Genomic DNA, 20,256 nt, shown 5'->3' with positions numbered 1-20,256 from the left:
TTCTATATTTATGAATTTAACTTCATAGCTGAGCTCTTTACTGCCTTTTATTCGTTATTTATATTTTAAAGTTTTCGGCAATAACATTTATTATTTCTTATGCTTAATAATATTTAAATGATCCCTTTTTATTACAGGGATCAAGGGCAAGACAAACGCGAGAGAGACTGAAACGATTCACCCGGCGCCGCCTGTTGCACGGTTTGATACATCCGATGACCAGCCGCAATCGCATACAAGCTTTACAAACATCGGCGATGTTATTTCCGAAAACTTAAACAACACAAATATTGAAGTCACAGCATCACCACTAAGGGACGTTTCGCATATGTCTCTATCATTAGATATGACAACACAACATTTTGGCACAACAGATTCTAACATTACAAGCGACAACAACAATTTTAACAGTAAAACTTACGATAATAGTAAAATTTTAACAACATTACATTTGGGTGCTAATATTATCAATAATGAGCAAGTTAGTATTGCCGAAGATGAGGATGATGATGATGAAACAGTAGTAACATCCACTTATGCAGGCCCTTTAAAGGAGACACACATTTATACGCCATCTAAAACAGAATTAGCATTAGCAAAATCTAACAAATCAACAGCCATTAATAGTGAACCAATTGATTTTGATTATGAAATTGCCGCAGCGGGTATCATAATTGATGAGAAAGTGGTAAAAAAAGAATATCGAGATGTTGAGTATAATCCTGGCTTCAGTTTGGAAGTAGTAAATGAGTATGCGGAGGAATTGGCTGTAGGCACACCTACAATACTGACAAATAATGACCAAAGTATTAGAACGGTGTTACAAACACAGACACAAACACAAGCACAAATTTCAGCAGCCGAATTTGATAATGATGACTTTACGGAGTTTACAGAATTCCAATCGGTGCCACCAACACAACAAGTTACATCATTACCAACACCTGCAGTTGATGGGCCTTACGCTGCCGCAACAAGCCCACCAGGTACCATAAAGTCCGGGTTCCCAGAGCAATCAACTGCAATTATAAAAGTGAATAACAGCGGTATACAACCCATCCGCCCAGTAGCGGTTGCCAAAACAAAAGAAACTAATAATACGCCAAGTCGTACAAACTCTCCATCAATTATAGACAACATGATCCTCAGTCCAGCAATACTATTGCCACAAGCGATTCCTATTGGAACAAATAATACAACAGCAAAGAAATCAACGACGCCCGCTATTGAATGGGGTGACTCAACTGCAAATATTGATCCCGATGAATTGGCGCGTATTGAAGAACTCTTTCCGCAACCGAAAATGACAGCAACAAACTTAACGCAAAAACAATCACCTACGCATACAAATGCAGAAAAGAAAGCAATGCAAATTGCTACAACAACAATAAGTGCTAGTGTAGCAATGAAAGAGCAGGACTCTACGCTGAACGATGATTATTGGTCGGAGTTTGTATCAGTTCCGGTGAAGCCACAGATTTCAAATCGCGATAATCGGCTCAACAATAACAGTGATAACCCTAGTAGGAATAATAACAATAACAACAATCAATTGGTGATAACAACAAATAGTGCACTACGCTCAACACGCCAACAACAGCAGCAGTTAAAAGTACAACGTACACTTACGCCAACACCACAACAAAAGTCAAATGCCGCCACAAACGCAGTGACACCCAGTACAAAAGTCAGTGCTAATACAACTAGTTTATACAACAACAGTAACACGAATAGTAATAGCAATAGTAATGATGACGATTGGTCTGATTTTGTGTCAAGTACACCTGCAGCAACAGCATCGTCGAATTCCTTCACACCCGCTACGCATGCGCCACAGTTTAATAGCGCAGCTTGGCAAAATGCTAACTTTTATAATAATCCCCTTGGTATATATCATCAGCATGCACGCAATGCGCAATTGTTGACGCCACTCCAACAGCAATTACAATTACAACAACAAATACATATAATGCAAGATTTCTCTACAGCACCAACAACAACAACCGCCCGTCCACATATTAATTTACATAAAAGCAGTACGGGGCATATCAATAATATGCAACATTCCTCATATTCACCAATGCAGGTGGGGAATGCTAGAGTAGCGCCAAGCATTTCTCTGATACCCGATTTGGGCTTTGTTGCACCAGCGTTGCCAGTTCACACAGCATTTGTTAACGTCTTACCTAAAACAAGTTTTAATACCAATAAAAAATGACGTTTATTAAGCTGCGAGCAAGCGCATAGCCGTGGTAATCGTACAACAACGCACCTCACACATTCCTATCGCAAACATATACCGAATGCTAGTCCCGTTGCATCTGCTGCCACCACCACCACCAGTTCCATGCATGACATCTTGACATAGAAGAAGACAATGGCAAAGCAGAAGCTACACTATTATGCGATAAAAGTTGTGGAAAGTCGTAGCTGGGTATGAGGTAAAACGTATTAGAATAAGAGTAGAAACATTAAAATGCGTGAAAGTAGTATTGAGCTGTAACTAATGTCCTTAATATGTTATTGTTTGTCTATTATGCCTTTAGTTTAGGTTTTCTTGGTATAACAAATCAAATTCGAAATTAAGAAAAGTTAAAATGGTATAATTTTTTCGCTTCGAATATATTGAAATTTGTATAATTCTATAACGAGAAAATGGTGGAAGGTGAGAAAGTAATATTAAACTTATACCGATACTGTCATTACTAAGTTATTTCGACAGTTTATTTTGAATAACTGCTTGTGTAGTAAATCCTGAAAAGATTCGATATCGAAAAACCTTTATGATGTATTTTGGCCTCAAGAAATCTTTATTTGTTCAAGGTCACATGCAATTATATATTTTATGGGCTATATGAAGTTCTTCTACGCAAGATCAATTTTTGTTTTTTTTGTTTTTTTTTTTTTTTGTTTGTTGGCATAGACATGTAAGATATACCTTTTACTGCTACTTTATTATACTGTGGAGGTATTGATCCAAATCTGTAGCAGGAATTGGGTAACCGTAGAATATGTTATTACATTATGAGTACGGAAACCTTTACTTCAGACCACGTATAGCCCCTAGGAGTGGTAGCGATATGTGTATCAAGCGAAAAGTATCAAGACTATATCACTATAGAATAGCTAATTTTGAAAAAGCTCTATTGGTGTCGGAACAATATACCCAAATATGGGGTATTAAAAGGAAGATACAAGCAAGAACTTCAACCTTAAGTGATTTTCAGTACAATTTCAAGCGAATCTGAGGTGTAAACAGAGGTAGAAGGACAAGAAGTAGGAAGAAAGTCAAGAATGGGGAGAAGGGAGACTGAGAGTGAGAGATAGAAAGTAATTTTATTTGTTTTTATTTTTTTTTTTATTTTACGAACAAAGCAAAAAGCAAAGTTAGGCTGGGAAACGTATGTTGAATTTACTTTAATCAATGGAGCTAACTATTGAATTTTTTTAAAATTTGGTACGTGGGCACCTTGGTCAGAGCATTTCATATTTCAACTGCTGAGTGGAGTATCTCACTCTCACGCCTGCCGTTTGAAATAGCTCAAAAATTTTTTAAAAAACGAACTACCACAAAATTTTGTTGACATGAGATAGGGCAGCGATGAAAAAAATTCTCTACCGATTTCTGAGAAACCGGGTTTTGAAATGATTTGTAAGATAGAACGTGTTTGAAAAATATTTTGAGATATGGCTTTCTAGTGTTAGCCAATGCACTTTAGCCCACAATTTTTTCAATTTTCAAGGTGATTTTATCAAATCTCGCATTTTTTCGAAAACGTTTTCGAAATTGATCCCCAAAGTTTCAATAAATTTGAAAATAACAAGGACAAAATAGCTAAAAAAATTTGCAAATGATTTTTGCTGCTATTTTTTATGCGTCCGGAAAAATTTTTTTTTCGCCAGAATTTGGAAGAATGAAAACGGCAAAAACAAATTTACAAAAACTACAAAAAAAATGTCGCAATATTTAGGACTGAATTTTCCGGACCAGTAGGGACAACCAATTTTTTACTTGCAGGTATGTATTTTGGCTGTTTTGGCTGTCCCTATATTTCCAAAAATTCAATATAGAAATTTACGAAATTTATTTTCGTGATATAGTACATATTTATATATATTTTCAAAATGTGATTTGTATAAAGTCATTGAAGAAACAATTAAATACCTGAAAAACTAGCTCAGTCAATATGTCCCATCGTGATCCTTTCTAAAAGCATATTTAACTATCATTTAACAAATACGTTGTTTGCGTAGTCGCGTTTTTGGCTCAAGGGTGCGGTAAAACGTCATACATACGGGAAATCGCTGAAGATAAACTGTGATAGTTGTTGTTTTGTAGCGATAAGGACACTCCCCGAAAGCCTTGGGGAGAGTTATCGATGTTGCTGGTCTTTTGTCGGATACAACCTTCTGGCCATCCCCTAGATCCATCGGGTGTTCGGGGTCGCCGAGCCTCGGCTGTTAATGAAAGAGGATTCGCAACGGGTTTTTGTCTAAATGACTCATTTTTCATATACAGCCACAAAAAGAAAAATAACATTGGCAATTTTTATCAAAGTAAGTCAATTAAATCTAGATTCTGCGACCACCGTGGTGTGATGGTAGCGTGCTCCGCCTACTACACCGTATGCCCTGGGTTCGCACCCCGGGCAAAACAACATTACAATTTTAGAAATAAGGTTTTCCAATTAGAAGAAACTTTTTCTAAGCGGGGTCGCCCCTCGGCAGTGTTTGACAAGCGCTCCGAGTATATTTCTGCCATGAAAAGCTCTCAGTGAAAACTCATCTGCCTTGCAGATGCCTTTCACAGTCGGCATAAAACATGTAGGTCCCGTCCGGCCAATTTGTAGGGAAAATCAAGAGAAGCACGACGCAAATTGGAAGAGAAGCTCGGCCTTAGATCTCTTCGGAGGTTATCGCGCCTTACATTTATTTTTTTTTTTTTAAGTCAATTAAATTCTTCTTTTTTTATTTTCGATATATTAAAAAAAATACTTCAAATAAATTTTGTTACTGAAAATACATATACAAACCAATCTCTTCCGAGAAAATTCAAAAACTCGGGAAAATTGTGTACGACTAAATTTGAAAAGGCTACATACAAACATAAAAAAAAACAAACATGTACACCCAAAAAAATGCAGAGAACTCAAAATAAAAAATTCGAAATTTTCAAATGTTTTCGAAAATAGATTAGGCTACAAAAAATGCAAACTCAAAAAAAATGCAGAGAACTCAAAATAAAATATACGAAATTTTCGAAAATTTATTAGGCTAAAAATGGGCAGAGAACCCAAAACAAAAAGTTCGCCATATTCAAAAATGTTTTTGGGATTGGTGTGCATAATCTCTGTTACAAAATTCATAGACGTTTTTCCTTAAAACAAAAAAATTAAAAATGAGTATTTAATTGACGAAATTCGATAAAAATTGTGGCTCCTTTTTTTCAGTTCCCTGCTGTAATAATATGATCTAAAATCATAAGTATTTACAAAAATAACAAAATCCCCGTCTTGAAATCGAAATTTAATAACACAATGCTCTCGTTTAAATAGTTGAGCTGTTTGGAAAAGTAGAGAATTGGGATGTGCGTCTTCTTTTTTATCGCTATCTGTGGATTGGAGTACAAGTTAAAGGTTGATAAACCAAGGCCAGTGATTGTTTTTACAATATTTGTTTTATAGTAATGGAAAAGTAGTAGTCACCGTTACAAGTTATTGAAGTCAAGATATTGAAGTAATACATTTGTATACCAGAAACAGAAAAGTCAGGAAAAGAGAACGGAAAATATAGATATTTCCCTATGATAGTTTTTTTTTTTTTTTTGAATACGTACAAATTTTTCAACATTTGCTGCAAAAGTATCCGAATAAACCAAAGCTCTCAAGTAAGGTGAAAAGGGCGGCCGCTGTTGCTAAAGATACATCAGAAATAATTGTACAATCCACAAGAGTCTCGTATTCATTTCAAAGTTTAATTTTTTAGATTGCTTACTTGGTTTCCCATATTAAATTTGATTGAAGCATAGCACATAAGATGAAATGGAGACCTTGCGAATACACTAAATAAAACACTAATAAGACATGGAAAACAACAAGCAAATATGAAACTGCGATAAATATTATAAAAATCGATTTTCTACTACTTATGCAAACTTCAGTTGGACACAATACAATAAAGACGAAATTAAATAAATTTGTCTGCTTATGTACTATATATTTGTTTGTTAAGTTTATTTTGAAAATAAGGACAGGTGTTTGTTTGTTTGTCATTATTTATTTAGTGTTATTAAGTAATTATGTAGGTATGTATATCAGCATTAGTCGTGTTATGTGTGAAACAAATTACGTGAACTAAACAATGTAAATTCTATTAAACTAAAAAAGTAGGCACATTTGTTGTTGGAGAGTCGAAATAACTCTACTAAAATTATAGTACCTAAATATTGTAGCCTATGCAAAAACAAAAAGAACAAAGACATACGTTTTAGGTACAATGTAACGTCAACTAGATGAACATACATATACATACATACACTAAAAAATTTATGCCGACTCTTTAATGAAATCGTAAAGTTACGTTTAAAGAGATGACATTATTATTCAAATTTTTTTAAATCGGCTTTAGTTACGTTGGAAGTTGATCCAATAACTGATTGTAAAAACTGACTCTCTGGCATACAACTAACAATTTTATAATAAATTTTTAGAACGCAAATTTTGAGTTACCTTTTGAACTACCTTGGTAGAATTTCGCCCGTTATTTTTAAATAACAAATATAAATTTTTACTTTTAAATATATATTATATTTTAAAACAACAAACATAAATACCCCAAAAGTATGTACAAGCGCCTCACGAATTTCAAATTATCAACACTTTTACTTCCAAAAAATGAAAGCAAAGGGTAGCATAAAAAAATTGTAAAAATTTATAATTCATTGGTTGCACCATTTTCAGAATCAACTAAAAATTTTTCGAAATCGCAGCGTTTTTCATAACAGAGTTGGGTGCTCCAGCATCTTAGCAACATTCAATTAAATTCAACTTAGTACTTCTTTGGCTGATAAGTAAACTTTGTTTATATCTTTGACTTACGAAATTCATTAAGTAAGGCTACACGTCCTGATAAACGAGGCGGAATTCTTTAAATAGTTATGGCTTAGGATCGAAAGAGTTTCCACTTTCTTAATAAAAGTCTGTATTTCGACAAATTTGATTTATTTAGCTTGAGGCCCAGCAAAAAGTAAACTCGTAAATTTCAAATCTTCAGTATAGCATTTTCAGGTCAAATGAAACTTTTTTCATTTCAAATGAAACTTTTTTCATTTCAAATGAAACTTTTTTCAAGTCAAATGAAACCATACTACTAAGGTAATTGTCAATATATTTATATAGTATTTTATAACGCTATTTATCAAATTTTTCTTTAATTCAACTATTTCTAATTAGCCACATTGAAGGCAAAATTTTTACTTAAATTTTCTTTGTGAATTTAAGCTGCAGTTAAGGTCGGCCTTGCCTTTTGATCGTCTCAATTGTTTAATAAATAATAAGCAGGGTTAAACGCTAGGCAATTTATATACTACAGTTTAAGCTCCCACTGAAAATGAGCACCTATATTTTTTACTTATATCTCCTCCTTTATGTATATATGAAGCACATTCTTCTTCTTACATATACGTCGTTAATAACGTAGGAATAAAACAACGTAGAGAACAAAGAGAAGGAACCAAAGAGCATGGTGTGAGCGAATTTCCTATTCACTGTCTGCACCAACTAACACATCGGTTGAATCCTCTGTATTATGCTTTGCTCTTTGTAGAGACCAACGACTTACCAAACAACATAGAACGATTGCAAGGTATTGAGAGAAACATTACTTTTACCAACTATAAAGTAGAGCATGAGGACTGCGGAGAGATCGTTTTTAGCTATGCTGAAAAACATAACCGTAAAAAGTGATCTTTTCTACTCTGTGACGCAGTCACACTGCACTTCACTCGTTTGGGCCTTTGAAAAGCAAAAACAAATATTCCATTATTTTTCATTGTATATTTTATTTAAATGTAGTACTTAGAATATATACATATTCGAATTTATATACATACATATATGTATATTAGGCTGATTTTTTTCACCATCACTTTTTTCTTTACTGCCACGCTGAAATTTTGTGCGAAATACCTAAAGAAACATTCTTTGAAAATTTTAGCTCTTAATATACATATTTAGTACTCGCTCTCCGTGTTTGAAGATTTCCTATATCAAATACGCGTCAACCAGATTTTTTTTTAAATCCCTCTATCTCAGAGGTTTTTATGCGATTTGATTGTTTCGAAAAACATACTACCAAATATGAAAGAATGTACAAAATTGCTGAGCCAGTGCTGTGCAATAAAGCCGATTTTTAGTAGATCCTTTCATTCTGAGTAACATGTTTTTTTGAAACAATGAAATCGCATACAAAACCGCTGAGATAGAGGGATTTAAAAAAACTCTGGTTGACGCGTATTTGGTATGGGAAATCTTCATACGCGGAGGGCGAGTACTAAATATGTATATTAAGAGCTAAAATTTTCAAAGAATGTTTCTTTAGGTATTTCACACACAATTTCAGTATGGCAAAAAAGCACCCTAATATATATAAACAAACCCTATTTAGCCTAAGGCCCTTGCTGCTATGGCTTTATAGCTATATTATAATTTCATATTATAATTTTAGCTTTTGAATAAATAAATAAATAAATATATAAACAAACTCAGAAAGTAAAACAGTACTTAAAAAAACATCAGTTAGTGAATTATTTCTTTTTCTAGAGCTAAAGGAATTTTCATTATCATATTTATAACATAATTAGTACAATCATTTTGTGTCAAATTGGCAATGCTTTGTTCAATTACATCACGCATGTTACTGTCGAGTCCCGGACTACCTAATATAGACCGAGGACAGGTTTTAACTTTAGAAAATGCGTTTTCTATAGGATTTAACATAGGGGAATGTGGTGGAAGAAACTTAACGATATGTGCACTATTTTCTATCAAGTCTTGAACCTCTCGAGCCCTATAAATACTAGCATTGTCCATAATTAAAAACACAGTTTGCAAGTCTAACATTTTTTCAAAAAGCTCCAACAAAAATATTTTGAGATGTTGAGCGTTCACGTTTCCGTTTGAAACGATTTTGTGATGAACAACACCATCGATGTTAATTGCATGCGACCAGTGAAACGTTCCTACCTTTAACAGTAGGTATAACTACATGTGCTCTCTTGCCCATTTGGAACAAGCCTGCGAGTTTCTTAGATGAAGATTAAAGCCGCATTCATCAATAAAAATTATTCTATTCCTTTCTTGAGGAACACATTGCGAAAAATTTCTGGCGTAAGTTTGTCTCAAAGTTAATGTACGTTCCTCATTCATTTCCCTAGAAGCCAACTATAATGTTCTTTTTAAAGTCTTAAGTGCATTAAATATCGTTGTTTGCGACAGAATTATATTTTTGTTATCAAAAATATTTTTTTTTGTTCTTTAAAGTAATTCCTGGCTCGTTTTCTACGATGGTTTCAATTAATTCAAATACTTCGGTTGTTAGCTTTTTTGTGCGATATCCTCCTCGGCGTTTAATTAATAATTCCCCATGGTTTGCTTTGAATCGCCCCAGCAATGTTTTTGCTGTATTCACATTAACTGACGTCATGTTTGCAGCTTCAGCGACACTTTTACCGTCTTCGTATGCTTTTATTAAAAGTAGTTTTTTTTTCTGCAGAAACTTTTTAATATTGACCAACTCTTCTTCTTCGATGACTATGGGGGGTTTGGTTACGCCGACGATCTTGGTTGCCTTCGGCAGGCTCCCAATTATTTGAGCTATCAGAGCTGAAATCAAATCCCCTTTCACTTTCACTATGTTCAAAGATCAATAGCAACTGAAAACGTATTGCACTTTTCTTTGCGAATTTGAATAATTATTGAATCCGTTATCTTTGGAGAAGTGCAAGGGAGAAATAATCATTTGGAGAGTGGAGGTTTTATATAGTTGTTGGTAAAAACTGTTTACTAAATATATAGTAACAGAAAAGTAACAAAAAATCTACAGTGGGGAAGTTGCCATAGTTCACTTTTAGAAGCATAATCGTTTTTTGAGTGTAAAAGCAAGTGACAAAACCTGTAGAATCACGTGACGTTCTGCAAAAATGCTGTAGGTAATAGTACCCATTTTCCTATTCAGTGTAAAAATACTTTATAAAAGGAATACATAAACCTGTCGCCAACAGGGCGACATTATGTTCACAAACCAAACGCCATACAATTGCTATTTTTTTGATTTTTTGTCAATTAATGTTTTTATTTTTATTTTCGGTATTTTAAAAAATCAATTTCAATCTAACACAGAACCATGACTCAATTACTTGAGGTTTGTTCTGCAGTGATGACAGAGCTTTGACACTCCTATATTTAAAAATCTGGACGGGTTGCTTTTACGAAGTAAGGAAAATGTGTGTAAGGTGGGCTTCGTCGAAAGCTGGCAATCCAGAGTCGAAAAAGGACACCTATTTCCTTTCGTTGCAGAGAGGTAGACCTGGCCGAAGAATGGAAGGTGGACTGTAACCGAAGGTTGGTGAGTCGGTGGATAGATTTCCGGAGGTCGGTGGAATCGATGCACGTCACAATTGGGCAGCTGGTGGATTGCAGCGGGCCGGTGGTTAGGGCTGGTGGATCGGTTTCCAAGCAACGGAAGGTTGGTGAAACCGATACAAGTCCCTGGTTGATTCCGGTGAGTCGGTGCACACGGAAGGTGGATCGTTGGATCGATTTCCAAGCAACCGAAGGTTGGTGAAACCAATACAAGTCCCTGGTTGACAAGCTGGTGGACTATGGTGAGCCGAATGGTGGATCGATTTCCGAGCAACCAAAGGTTGGTGAAACCGATACACGTCACCAATTAATAAGGTGGTGACTTCCGGTGAACCGGGAGTTAGTTACTGAACCCAATTTATTCGGTGGTATCTTCCCGTAGATGGGGAGATGACTCACCAGTGTCGGAGGGAAACTGTGAGGTGGAAATTAGATCTCCTCACTCACTACTCCCTGGACACACAAAAAAAGGAAGCGCCCAAGGTCGCCCACTTCTCACAGGATCGAAAGTACCAGACAAGGTAATGGTATCCACTCACACGCATGAAGGTGGAGCTTTGGATAATTATAAAATGCAAATTATTTGTACTTAAGTCGAAGTGGATATGAAAGAGTTCAGAATTTCACGCAGCCTTAGCTAGACGATCCGTGCGCGAATGAAATGCTTGCCCATTATTACTTACATTTGTCCGTGCCAGTAATTCGCTTGCAGCCAGCTGTTACAGTGGTGGCATATTTAATAGGGACAGTGCATTGGTTACAGTGGGGTGCATGTAGAAAATACTTGTAATGCAGATAAAACGACATTACAAAGGGAATAATTCAATCCCTTTCAGCGAAAATTGTAATAGAAAAGTACCTTTAGCAGTATATTAGTATTTTCTACTAAATATTTCGTGAATCGATGAGAGTTGTGTTGGTTTGGTAATTTTTTCAGAATTTGGTTAAAGAATGCCGTACTTCAGAATTTTATTCAAAAATACCTACACTATCTCAAAATTTGTTTCAAAAACTCCCTATCTGAGCGTAAGTTCAATGGATTTTAACATGAGAGGGAGTTAATGAAAAGCATTCGTAGATAAGGCGTTCTTCAATCTAATTCTAATATAGGGAGCTTTTGTGACAAATCGTGAAATGGGAAATTTTTGAAAAATGTTTTGGGATAGGACGATTTCGAACTGGCAGCGGACATGGAGTGATACTCTACTCAGCAGCCGCAATGAACTGTCAAGGAAATGGCCTATTGTCTTAGAACATTATATTCCGGACTTGACTTTGACAGAAGAGTGAAGCTTTTGTGCTGTCCTCATACACAGGGAGTATTTACCTTTTTATTCTGAAATTTCGGAAAACTCCTTTCCGTTTAAGTATTCATGGAAGTTTTCCGGATAAACCGCTAATTTAAAATATTCGGATAATTTAGGTCATGGCATAGCTAATCAATTCATCATAAAATTTAAAAAAATTATTATAAGAAATTATACAGTTCAGTACTTATAGGGTATTTGTGAACTGATTGCTTCCTATTTCTACTACTAATGTTTTTCGAAAAATCGCAATGAAACTACACAGTTAACGGCTGTCAATTCGACTTGGGAGCAAAATGGCTGCAATTGTCAAAAAATTTATCAGCCGAGCAAACCTCTTGTGATTGAATCATGACTAAGAACAAGTTATAGGTGACTGTTTGTTTCCTCTTCTTTTATTGCTGTAGTAAATACTATTGAAATTTTTCCGAACAGTGTTTCAAGAATTTCTTCCATGTAAAGTCTTTAAAATTTTATTTTTTATTGATTCCATAAATCGGAAACATGATGCGGTAATAAAAAATTGTCAAAAATCAATGCGAATTTTTATGTTACTTATGTATAACTCATATTTTGATAGACTAAAATTTATTGCACTACAAAACTGCATACTTAGAATGTTTTTTAAAACTTCAGATCCTTCATATACATAACGAGCCATAACCGCACAAAGGGCTTAACCGACATTATTTTTGATTTTTTGTTTTTGATGGAATAAAAACATTGATCTGCATCACCAACCACTGTTTTATTGTTTTCAAATGTGTATTTTTTTATATTTTAGTTTTGGCTTAACCGACACTTTCAAGTAATGATGTCTTTTTTTTTGGAAAGCAAAAAGGGCGTAAGCGACAAATGCGTCATTTTAGTTAAAGAAATGCAAAAAAATCCTACATTAGTATACGTCAATTATATAGTTAGTCTTATATACAAACCAACTTTCACGTTACTATCTAAAGTAATCGCAATATAAATACAAAAAAAGCATCTACTGAACAATTTTGTTTATGCCGGTTAAGCCCTTTCTGCGGTTATGGCTCGATATATTCGTAAACAGATCTCAAATTTTTAAATTTTTTCGAATTTGTTTTATCGCTTTTCTATTATACAATACATTAAGCGAGTTCAGGATTTTGTGCAAATGGTCCAGCATAATTGCCTTGTATGTCATATTTTATACAGTACACTAACAAAAGACATGGCTATGTATTTGCTACGTCAAAGCAAATAAGCAACATCAAGAACCGCAGTTTTTGTTTTTTTTTTTTTTTCAATATTGAAAAACAAACCAAAAAATGTCAAAAGAAAAAAAATATGCAAAGAAAAATTGAAAAGAAAAAAAATGTATTCGATCCGTAGCTTTTATTTGCTATAGCAACGTTTTCAACATCAAATACACAAAAGTCTGAGCTCTCTTATTACAGTTTCTTTCGAAATTCACATTAATTAAAAAAAATTAAATAACTAATGAAATAAGCAAATAATCTTAGTTGTATTTTTTCTCTCAAGTGTATGTATGTACGTACGTGGCATCTCAACAAAACTAAAAATAACCAACCTAAACTAAAAATGTAATTATAAACCCATAAATACTTATTGTAGTATTCCAAATCCCATACAAAAATATTACTAATATTTATGTATGTATGTAATTGTACTTAGTAAACTAGAATGGAATATTAAGCATTCACAATTATCTAATAGTTAAATAAAAAGATTAATATTATGTTGTTTGGGCCAATTTAAAAATATTTGGTTTGCTAAAATGAGCATTTGTGGCCATAAATTAAAACAGGGTATATTTGTTTATCCCGACGCGTTTCGACGTTACCTTACGTCTTCTTCTTTGGGGATCTGTTTAATGTTAAGTATATAAAATTAAATACATTAAACTTCATTTTAAGATATCTAACAATAAACATAAAACTGGCACATCACTTAACACTTATTTAGCTACTTACATTAATATTCACATTAATAATTATTTTTTTCAGGTACTAATATAATTTTGCACAACATTATTAACATAGTTACATTAAACTGATTTTTTTTTTTTTTTTTTTTTTTTTTTTTAAATAAATTTAACAAAAAATCAAAAAATATCGCGAAACAAAAAGAAAGGCTTAAATTTCTACTCAAATGCAAGAGGTACGGAATCACACCACCACACTTACGAGGTAAAATTAGATTCTTAGCAAACTCCTTTAAACACCAGTCCACCAAAACCCAACTACAAAAATTGGAAACCGGTTTTCTACTAAAAATATTAAACCTAGAAATTAAGGAAACTAATATAAACATTAAAATAATTGAAAACGAATTAAAATACGTAACAAATACACTAAAACATAAATTAAATGAACACGAATATTGTAGAAAAACAAAAACATTTCACAAAATACTTCATCAACGCCACGGCAAGAACACACCTAAAGAAGATCCAAACACAAATAACAAAAAACATCGACAAATTTGGCATACGATGCAGCGAGGACTGGTTCATTAACAAAACGAATATCGACGTACCTCAAGAAAGCTGCTTATTGCTCTCGTTTGGCACAAAGTTTGCATTACCGGTCACAAAAGATAATTTTTCTCCAATACATATTATCGCGCAGCTGGAACAAGGTTTACATGAGATCGAAGATGAAAAAAGTAAGGACGCAATAAGAAGCAGTATAGCTGAAAAAATCACTAGCTACCAAAGACGAAGCAACCAGAACCCCAAAGATAAGCTAATTATGAGAATTTTCGAAGACACAAAGAAGTTTTTACGTCAACACAAGGACAAAATAGTACTGACTCAGGCGGATAAAGGTAACAAAACGGTATTAATGAATAAAACCGAGTACGAGGAAAAAACGACAGACTTACTAAGCGACAGGAAAGTCTACAAAATAATTAGGAAGGATCCAACGCAACAACTAATGAGGAAAAACAATACCATCGTTAACGAGCTATACAAAGAAAATAAAATTAATGTAAGAGAAAAATTTCAACTATCATGTACTGCGGCTGTCGCGCCCAGATTATACGGTCTACCAAAAATCCATAAAGATAACATGCCACTGCGACCGATCTCATCATCTACGAAAGTACCATGCTATAGGTTAGCTAAACATACCGGTGCCATACTGAAAAACTTAATATCTGATGATTACAATGTAAAAAATGCGTTCCAATTAAAAGAAAGATTGAAAAATATTAATATTTACGAAGACGAAATACTTATATCATTTGACGTAATTTCACTTTTTACAAACATTCCCACACACATAGCAATACATACGATAATGAAACAATGGACGCAGTTGGAAAGACATACAAATATTTCAAAGAAACAATTCCAAACTATACTAGAATTTTGCCTGCGAGAAAACAATTATTTCATGTACAATTCAAAATTGTATCAACAAACCTACGGGATGCCAATGGGAAATCCACTATCGCCAACTATAGCGGATATAGTACTAGACACAATTCTTGACGACAGCATAGCTGAATTGAAGAAAAAGGACATATACATCAAATACATCAACAAGTATGTAGATGATGTATTCGCAATAATCAAATCTAAGGACGCGGAAGAAATATTAAACACATTAAATTCTCAACTCACGAGTATAAAATTCACGATTGAAACGGAAAAAGACAACAAATTAGCCTTCCTAGATGTAGAAGTGAGTAGAAAAAATAAAAATTTACTGATGAATTGGTACGCAAAATCCATTGCCTCGGGAAGAATCATAAATTACAACTCAAACCATCCATGGAAACAAAAAATCAACACAACAACAAATTTAATAAGAAAAGTAATATTACTTAGCAATGAGGATTTCTTGATGGATAACATTAAACAGATAAAGAAAATTCTATTTAAAAATAGCTATCCAAGTTCTCTTACGGATAGACTCATCCAAAATACGGTGAACAGAGTTCACCAAAAAGATAACAACACACAACAAGATAATACGAAAAAGAAATATATCGGCGTTAATTACATCCCGGGCCTTACAGAAAATAAAATATTACATAAAACTATAAATAACAAAAACATTAATTACGCGCATAAACCAAATAACACGCTCAAAAAAATTTTCACTAGAACAAAAGACCCAATTACAAAAGAAGAACAAACAGATGTTGTTTACAAAATAACTTGCAATGGCAACGAAAACGAAAAATGTAACAAATGTTACATCGGTACAACAAAACGGCAACTAGGTATAAGAATTAATGAACATAAGAAAGATGCAGAAAACAAAAAAACGTCGACCGGTCTAGCACAACACCTTACAAAGAGCAAACACGTAGCGGATTTCTCAAATGTTAAAATTTTAGACATTGAACGGAGAGAGAAAACGAGAATGACGCTGGAAAGTATTCGCATTCAACAACAACTACAAAACGCGATGAACTTCAAAGAAGATTTTGACAACATAAGCAGCGCCTACTCAGCTATTATACAGAGATGCAAGAGAATGTAAAAAATAAACAAATGTCAGTTTACGGTAACTATGTTAATAATGTTGTGCAAAATTATATTAGTACCTGAAAAAAATAATTATTAATGTGAATATTAATGTAAGTAGCTAAATAAGTGTTAAGTGATGTGCCAGTTTTATGTTTATTGTTAGATATCTTAAAATAAATTTTAATGTATTTAATTTTATATACTTAACATTAAACAGATCCCCAAAGAAGAAGACGTAAGGTAACGTCGAAACGCGTCGGGATAAACAAATATACCCTGTTTTAATTTATGGCCACAAATGCTCATTTTAGCAAACCAAAAAGATTAATATTTTAAAGAAACAAAAAAAAATGTTTTTTATTTGAATATATAATACATACAATATGTATAATATGAAATGTTTTTGTTTTTATTACTTTAACAATAATTGAGTAAATAAATAAGCATAGCGTTTTTTGAAAAATAAATTCGGCTTTTTATTTTTGTCTTTATTTGTTTTGCGAGCAAAATAAAAAAAAAAAAAAACAAAAATCAAGAGAAATAAAAAACTGAAAAAAAATTTACTAAAAAGCGTTTTTTACAAAAAAACATAACAGCTACGATGCCTGGCTGAAATGCTAACTATATTGAGTTTGGCCAATGATTGTCACTTTATGAAAGAAAAATTACACAGTTTACTAGCGGCGATGGTACTATGACGTGTTTTTAAATTTCACTTCTTCAACAGCTAGCTTCTCGGTATTGAACTCGAAATCTCCAAAATTCATACTTTATACTAGTGTAAAGGCAGATGCCTTTATCCACTCAGCCATATGAATGCCCCGCTGTTCACTTGGCAATTGGTCTCTAAGTGTTGCCTTTTTGTTGCTATTGTATTATATCAATATTATTATCTGTATTTAATTAGCGAGACATGCTCATGTTGCTCTGTACAATTGTTTTTGTTATTGATATTAGAGAAATTATATGGGTCATGTATATTGATGTCTAAGCAATTTTTGCAACACGAAAAGCGAGCTCCCATCAGCTTTTCTCAGGGAAGAGTTGTTTTTTTTTTTTTTAACCGGTATAACTCTCGAGTCTTTTTGATATAGACCAATGGTATTTGTTATTTGGGTTATATAAATCGAGGTCCAAGCAATTTTAGGAATTTGTACAAAATTAGCCGCCACCAACGTAGGATAGATCGATGCTGTTTTGGTGGCATTTAACCACCATTTTGTGACGTCTTCGAGATTGTTCCGAATGGTTTTGGATAGTTTGAATAGGATCATCTCGGGACTATCGCCAAATAATTTGAGACCTCTTTCTTGATAATTACCGGACATTTTAGTAATGGTTTTCGGATTATTTTCGGACCATATTAGAATAGTTTTGGGATCATATATGTACTATTTCGGAATCATTGCGTGACTGTTTTGTGGACTGCTTCGGGTTAATTTCGGGAGCATGTCGTGATTGTGGGCGCCCGCCGTGGTGTGGTGGTAGCGTGCTCCGTCAACCACACCGATAGTCCTGGGATCAACTCTCGGGTAAAGTTAAATTGAAAATTTAGAAAATATTATTCAATTACAAATAAAAATTCATCTGTCGCATAAAACATGTAGGTCCCTTCACACCAATTTGTAGGAAAAATTAAGATTAACAAAACGCCCCAGTCGCTTCTTCGCTGTGCTAACTGGCGCCAATTGGTCAAACCAAAGGTATTTAAATCCTTTATGACCTGGTTCAATTAGAAAAAAGTTTTTCTATGCTCCGAGTGTATTTCTTCCATGAAATGCTTCTTTGTGAAATATCATATGCCTTACAGATGCCATTCATAACCGGCTTTAAAATGTACATAGGTCCCGTCCCGCGAACAAAGTTTTTTACTATTTCAAAGTTATGGTTGCCAACAAAGGCGGAAATACACTGGCTCTATGCTTGATTAGACCAGGTACTTAATTGAGTCCTCATTCACCATCAAGCCCATCATTTCCACTTTTTTTCATTTTGCGGTAAGCAGAACTTAGGGGTGTTCAGGCGATGATATCAATGTCATCAGCATACGCCAGTATGCATGCTCTTATAGAATATTGTTCCAGAGCGGTTAAGCTCTGGAAATTGTATTATTTTCTTCAACATCTAACTACAGAAATCCAACGATAGCGAGTCATCCTGTCTGAATCCTTGTTTTGTTTTGAAAGGCTTGAAGAGTTTCTTCTCAAGACGTAGATTCGAATCATTCGCCATGTTGATGTATGCGCCTTACCAACTCCTCGCCTCCGTATTCGAATAGCTCCGCAGGCAATCCAATAGCTCGCGCGCCCTTGTTGTTCATTAATCTGATTATTGCTTTTCTGAGTTCGTCATAATCGGGTGGGGGGATATTAATTCCATTGTTGTCTGGTTGATTTTGGGTTGTGTTATTGACGTTCATGGTCCTCTGCCCCATATACATAGATCCGGTGCGTTCCTGCAGCTCGCACTTCCTACATCTGCTGTTACTGACTAGGCCTAACTTATAAGCATGTGACGCCAGTATTTGCACATGATCTTAAAAGTTTTGCAGTCCCGCGCTCTTGTTCAAGCCTTTCCTGCTTTGTGGATCATATGCAACTCCTGTCTCTTTTTGAAACGGATAGGGACGTCTATCGTGTTGTTGTTGTAGCAATCCTTCGCCCCACCTAACAGCCGCGACCGATCACAAATTGTCATCAATATCCTCTGACGGGAGTCCAAGGAAACTTGCCGTTTCAACAGGGGTGGACCATAAGGAAAGGGGTGTTAGAGGCGTTGGTTCCACATTACAATTAAAGAGATGGTTGGTGTCATGTGGGGACACATTGCAAGCGGGGCATACATTTTGTAGGTCGGGGTTGATTCTGGATAGGTAAGAGTTTAACCTGTTACAGTATCCAGAACGAAGTTGAGCAAGAGTGACACGCGTTTCCCTGGGGAGTATGTGTTCCTCTTCCGCAAGTTTTGGATACTTTTCTTTAAGTACTGGATTCACCGGGCAATTCCCGGCATAAAGGTCCGACGCCTGTTTATGGAGTTCACCAAGGACCTGCTTGTGTTTTTTCGCTTCATACTGCTGGGTTCTCAGGTGCAGTATTGCCTCAAAATGCTTACGGAGATGACCCCTTAAGCCCCTTGGCGGTGCTGGTTCAACATACATAAGTCTGTTGGGATGCTCAGGTTTCTGGGTATTCAACAGGAACTGTTTGGTCAGCATCTCATTTCTCTCCCTGATGGGGAGTATTCTCGCCTCATTATGCAGATGGTGTTCTGGGGACATAAGAAGACAGCCCGTGGCTATTCTGAGAGGAGTATTTTGGCAGGCCTGTAGTTTCTTCCAGTGGGTAATTTTTGGGCTTGGCGACCATATGGGTGACGCGTAGCACGTAATCGGCTGGCTAATTGCTTTGTATGTAGTCATGAGCGTTTCTTTATCTTTTCCCCAGGTACTGCCAGCGAGGGATTTGAGCATTTTGGTACGACTCTGAATTCTCGGAGCAATTGCGGCTGCGTGCTCACCAAAATGTAGATCCTGACCAAACGTCACACTCAAGATTTTGGGGTGTAGGACAGTCGGTAGTGTAGTGCCATCTACGTGGATGTTCAAAATGATCGACATTTGGGACGCCCATGTTATAAATAAGGTCGCGGAAGATTTAGTCGGTGATAATGCCAGGTTTCGCGAGGCGAAAAAACTGGAGAGATCAGGGAGGTAGCCGTTTATTTTATTGCATAGCGCATCGATCTTTGGGCCTGGGCCTGTGGCCATTATTGTGCAGTCATCGGCGTAGGAAACGCTTGTGACTCCTTCCGGTGGTGAAGGTAGCTTAGATAT

General features: G+C 35.0%; 1 protein-coding gene across 11 annotated transcripts in view; it reads left to right on the top strand.

Annotated features, from left to right (window-relative positions):
• Afti (aftiphilin) overlaps positions 1-20,256 on the top strand; it is a 142,388-nt gene that overhangs the window by 56,540 nt on the left and 65,592 nt on the right. For 4 of the 11 annotated variants that reach the window (XM_067760829.1, XM_067760830.1, XM_067760827.1 and 1 more), the window contains exon 6: positions 138-4,091. In XM_067760829.1, the coding sequence (XP_067616930.1) occupies positions 138-2,218 (2,081 nt within the window). In that variant the 3' untranslated portion in view covers positions 2,219-4,091. Of the gene's footprint in view, positions 1-137; positions 4,093-19,867; positions 19,887-20,256 lie in introns of those variants that run through there. The other 7 variants (XM_067760828.1, XM_067760825.1, XM_067760831.1 and 4 more) reach the window with 4 other exon arrangements.

Source organism: Eurosta solidaginis, chromosome 1 (assembly GCF_040869045.1).
Source record: "Eurosta solidaginis isolate ZX-2024a chromosome 1, ASM4086904v1, whole genome shotgun sequence".
NCBI lineage: Eukaryota > Metazoa > Arthropoda > Insecta > Diptera > Tephritidae > Eurosta > Eurosta solidaginis.
This window is presented reverse-complemented; position numbering and strand designations above follow the sequence as displayed.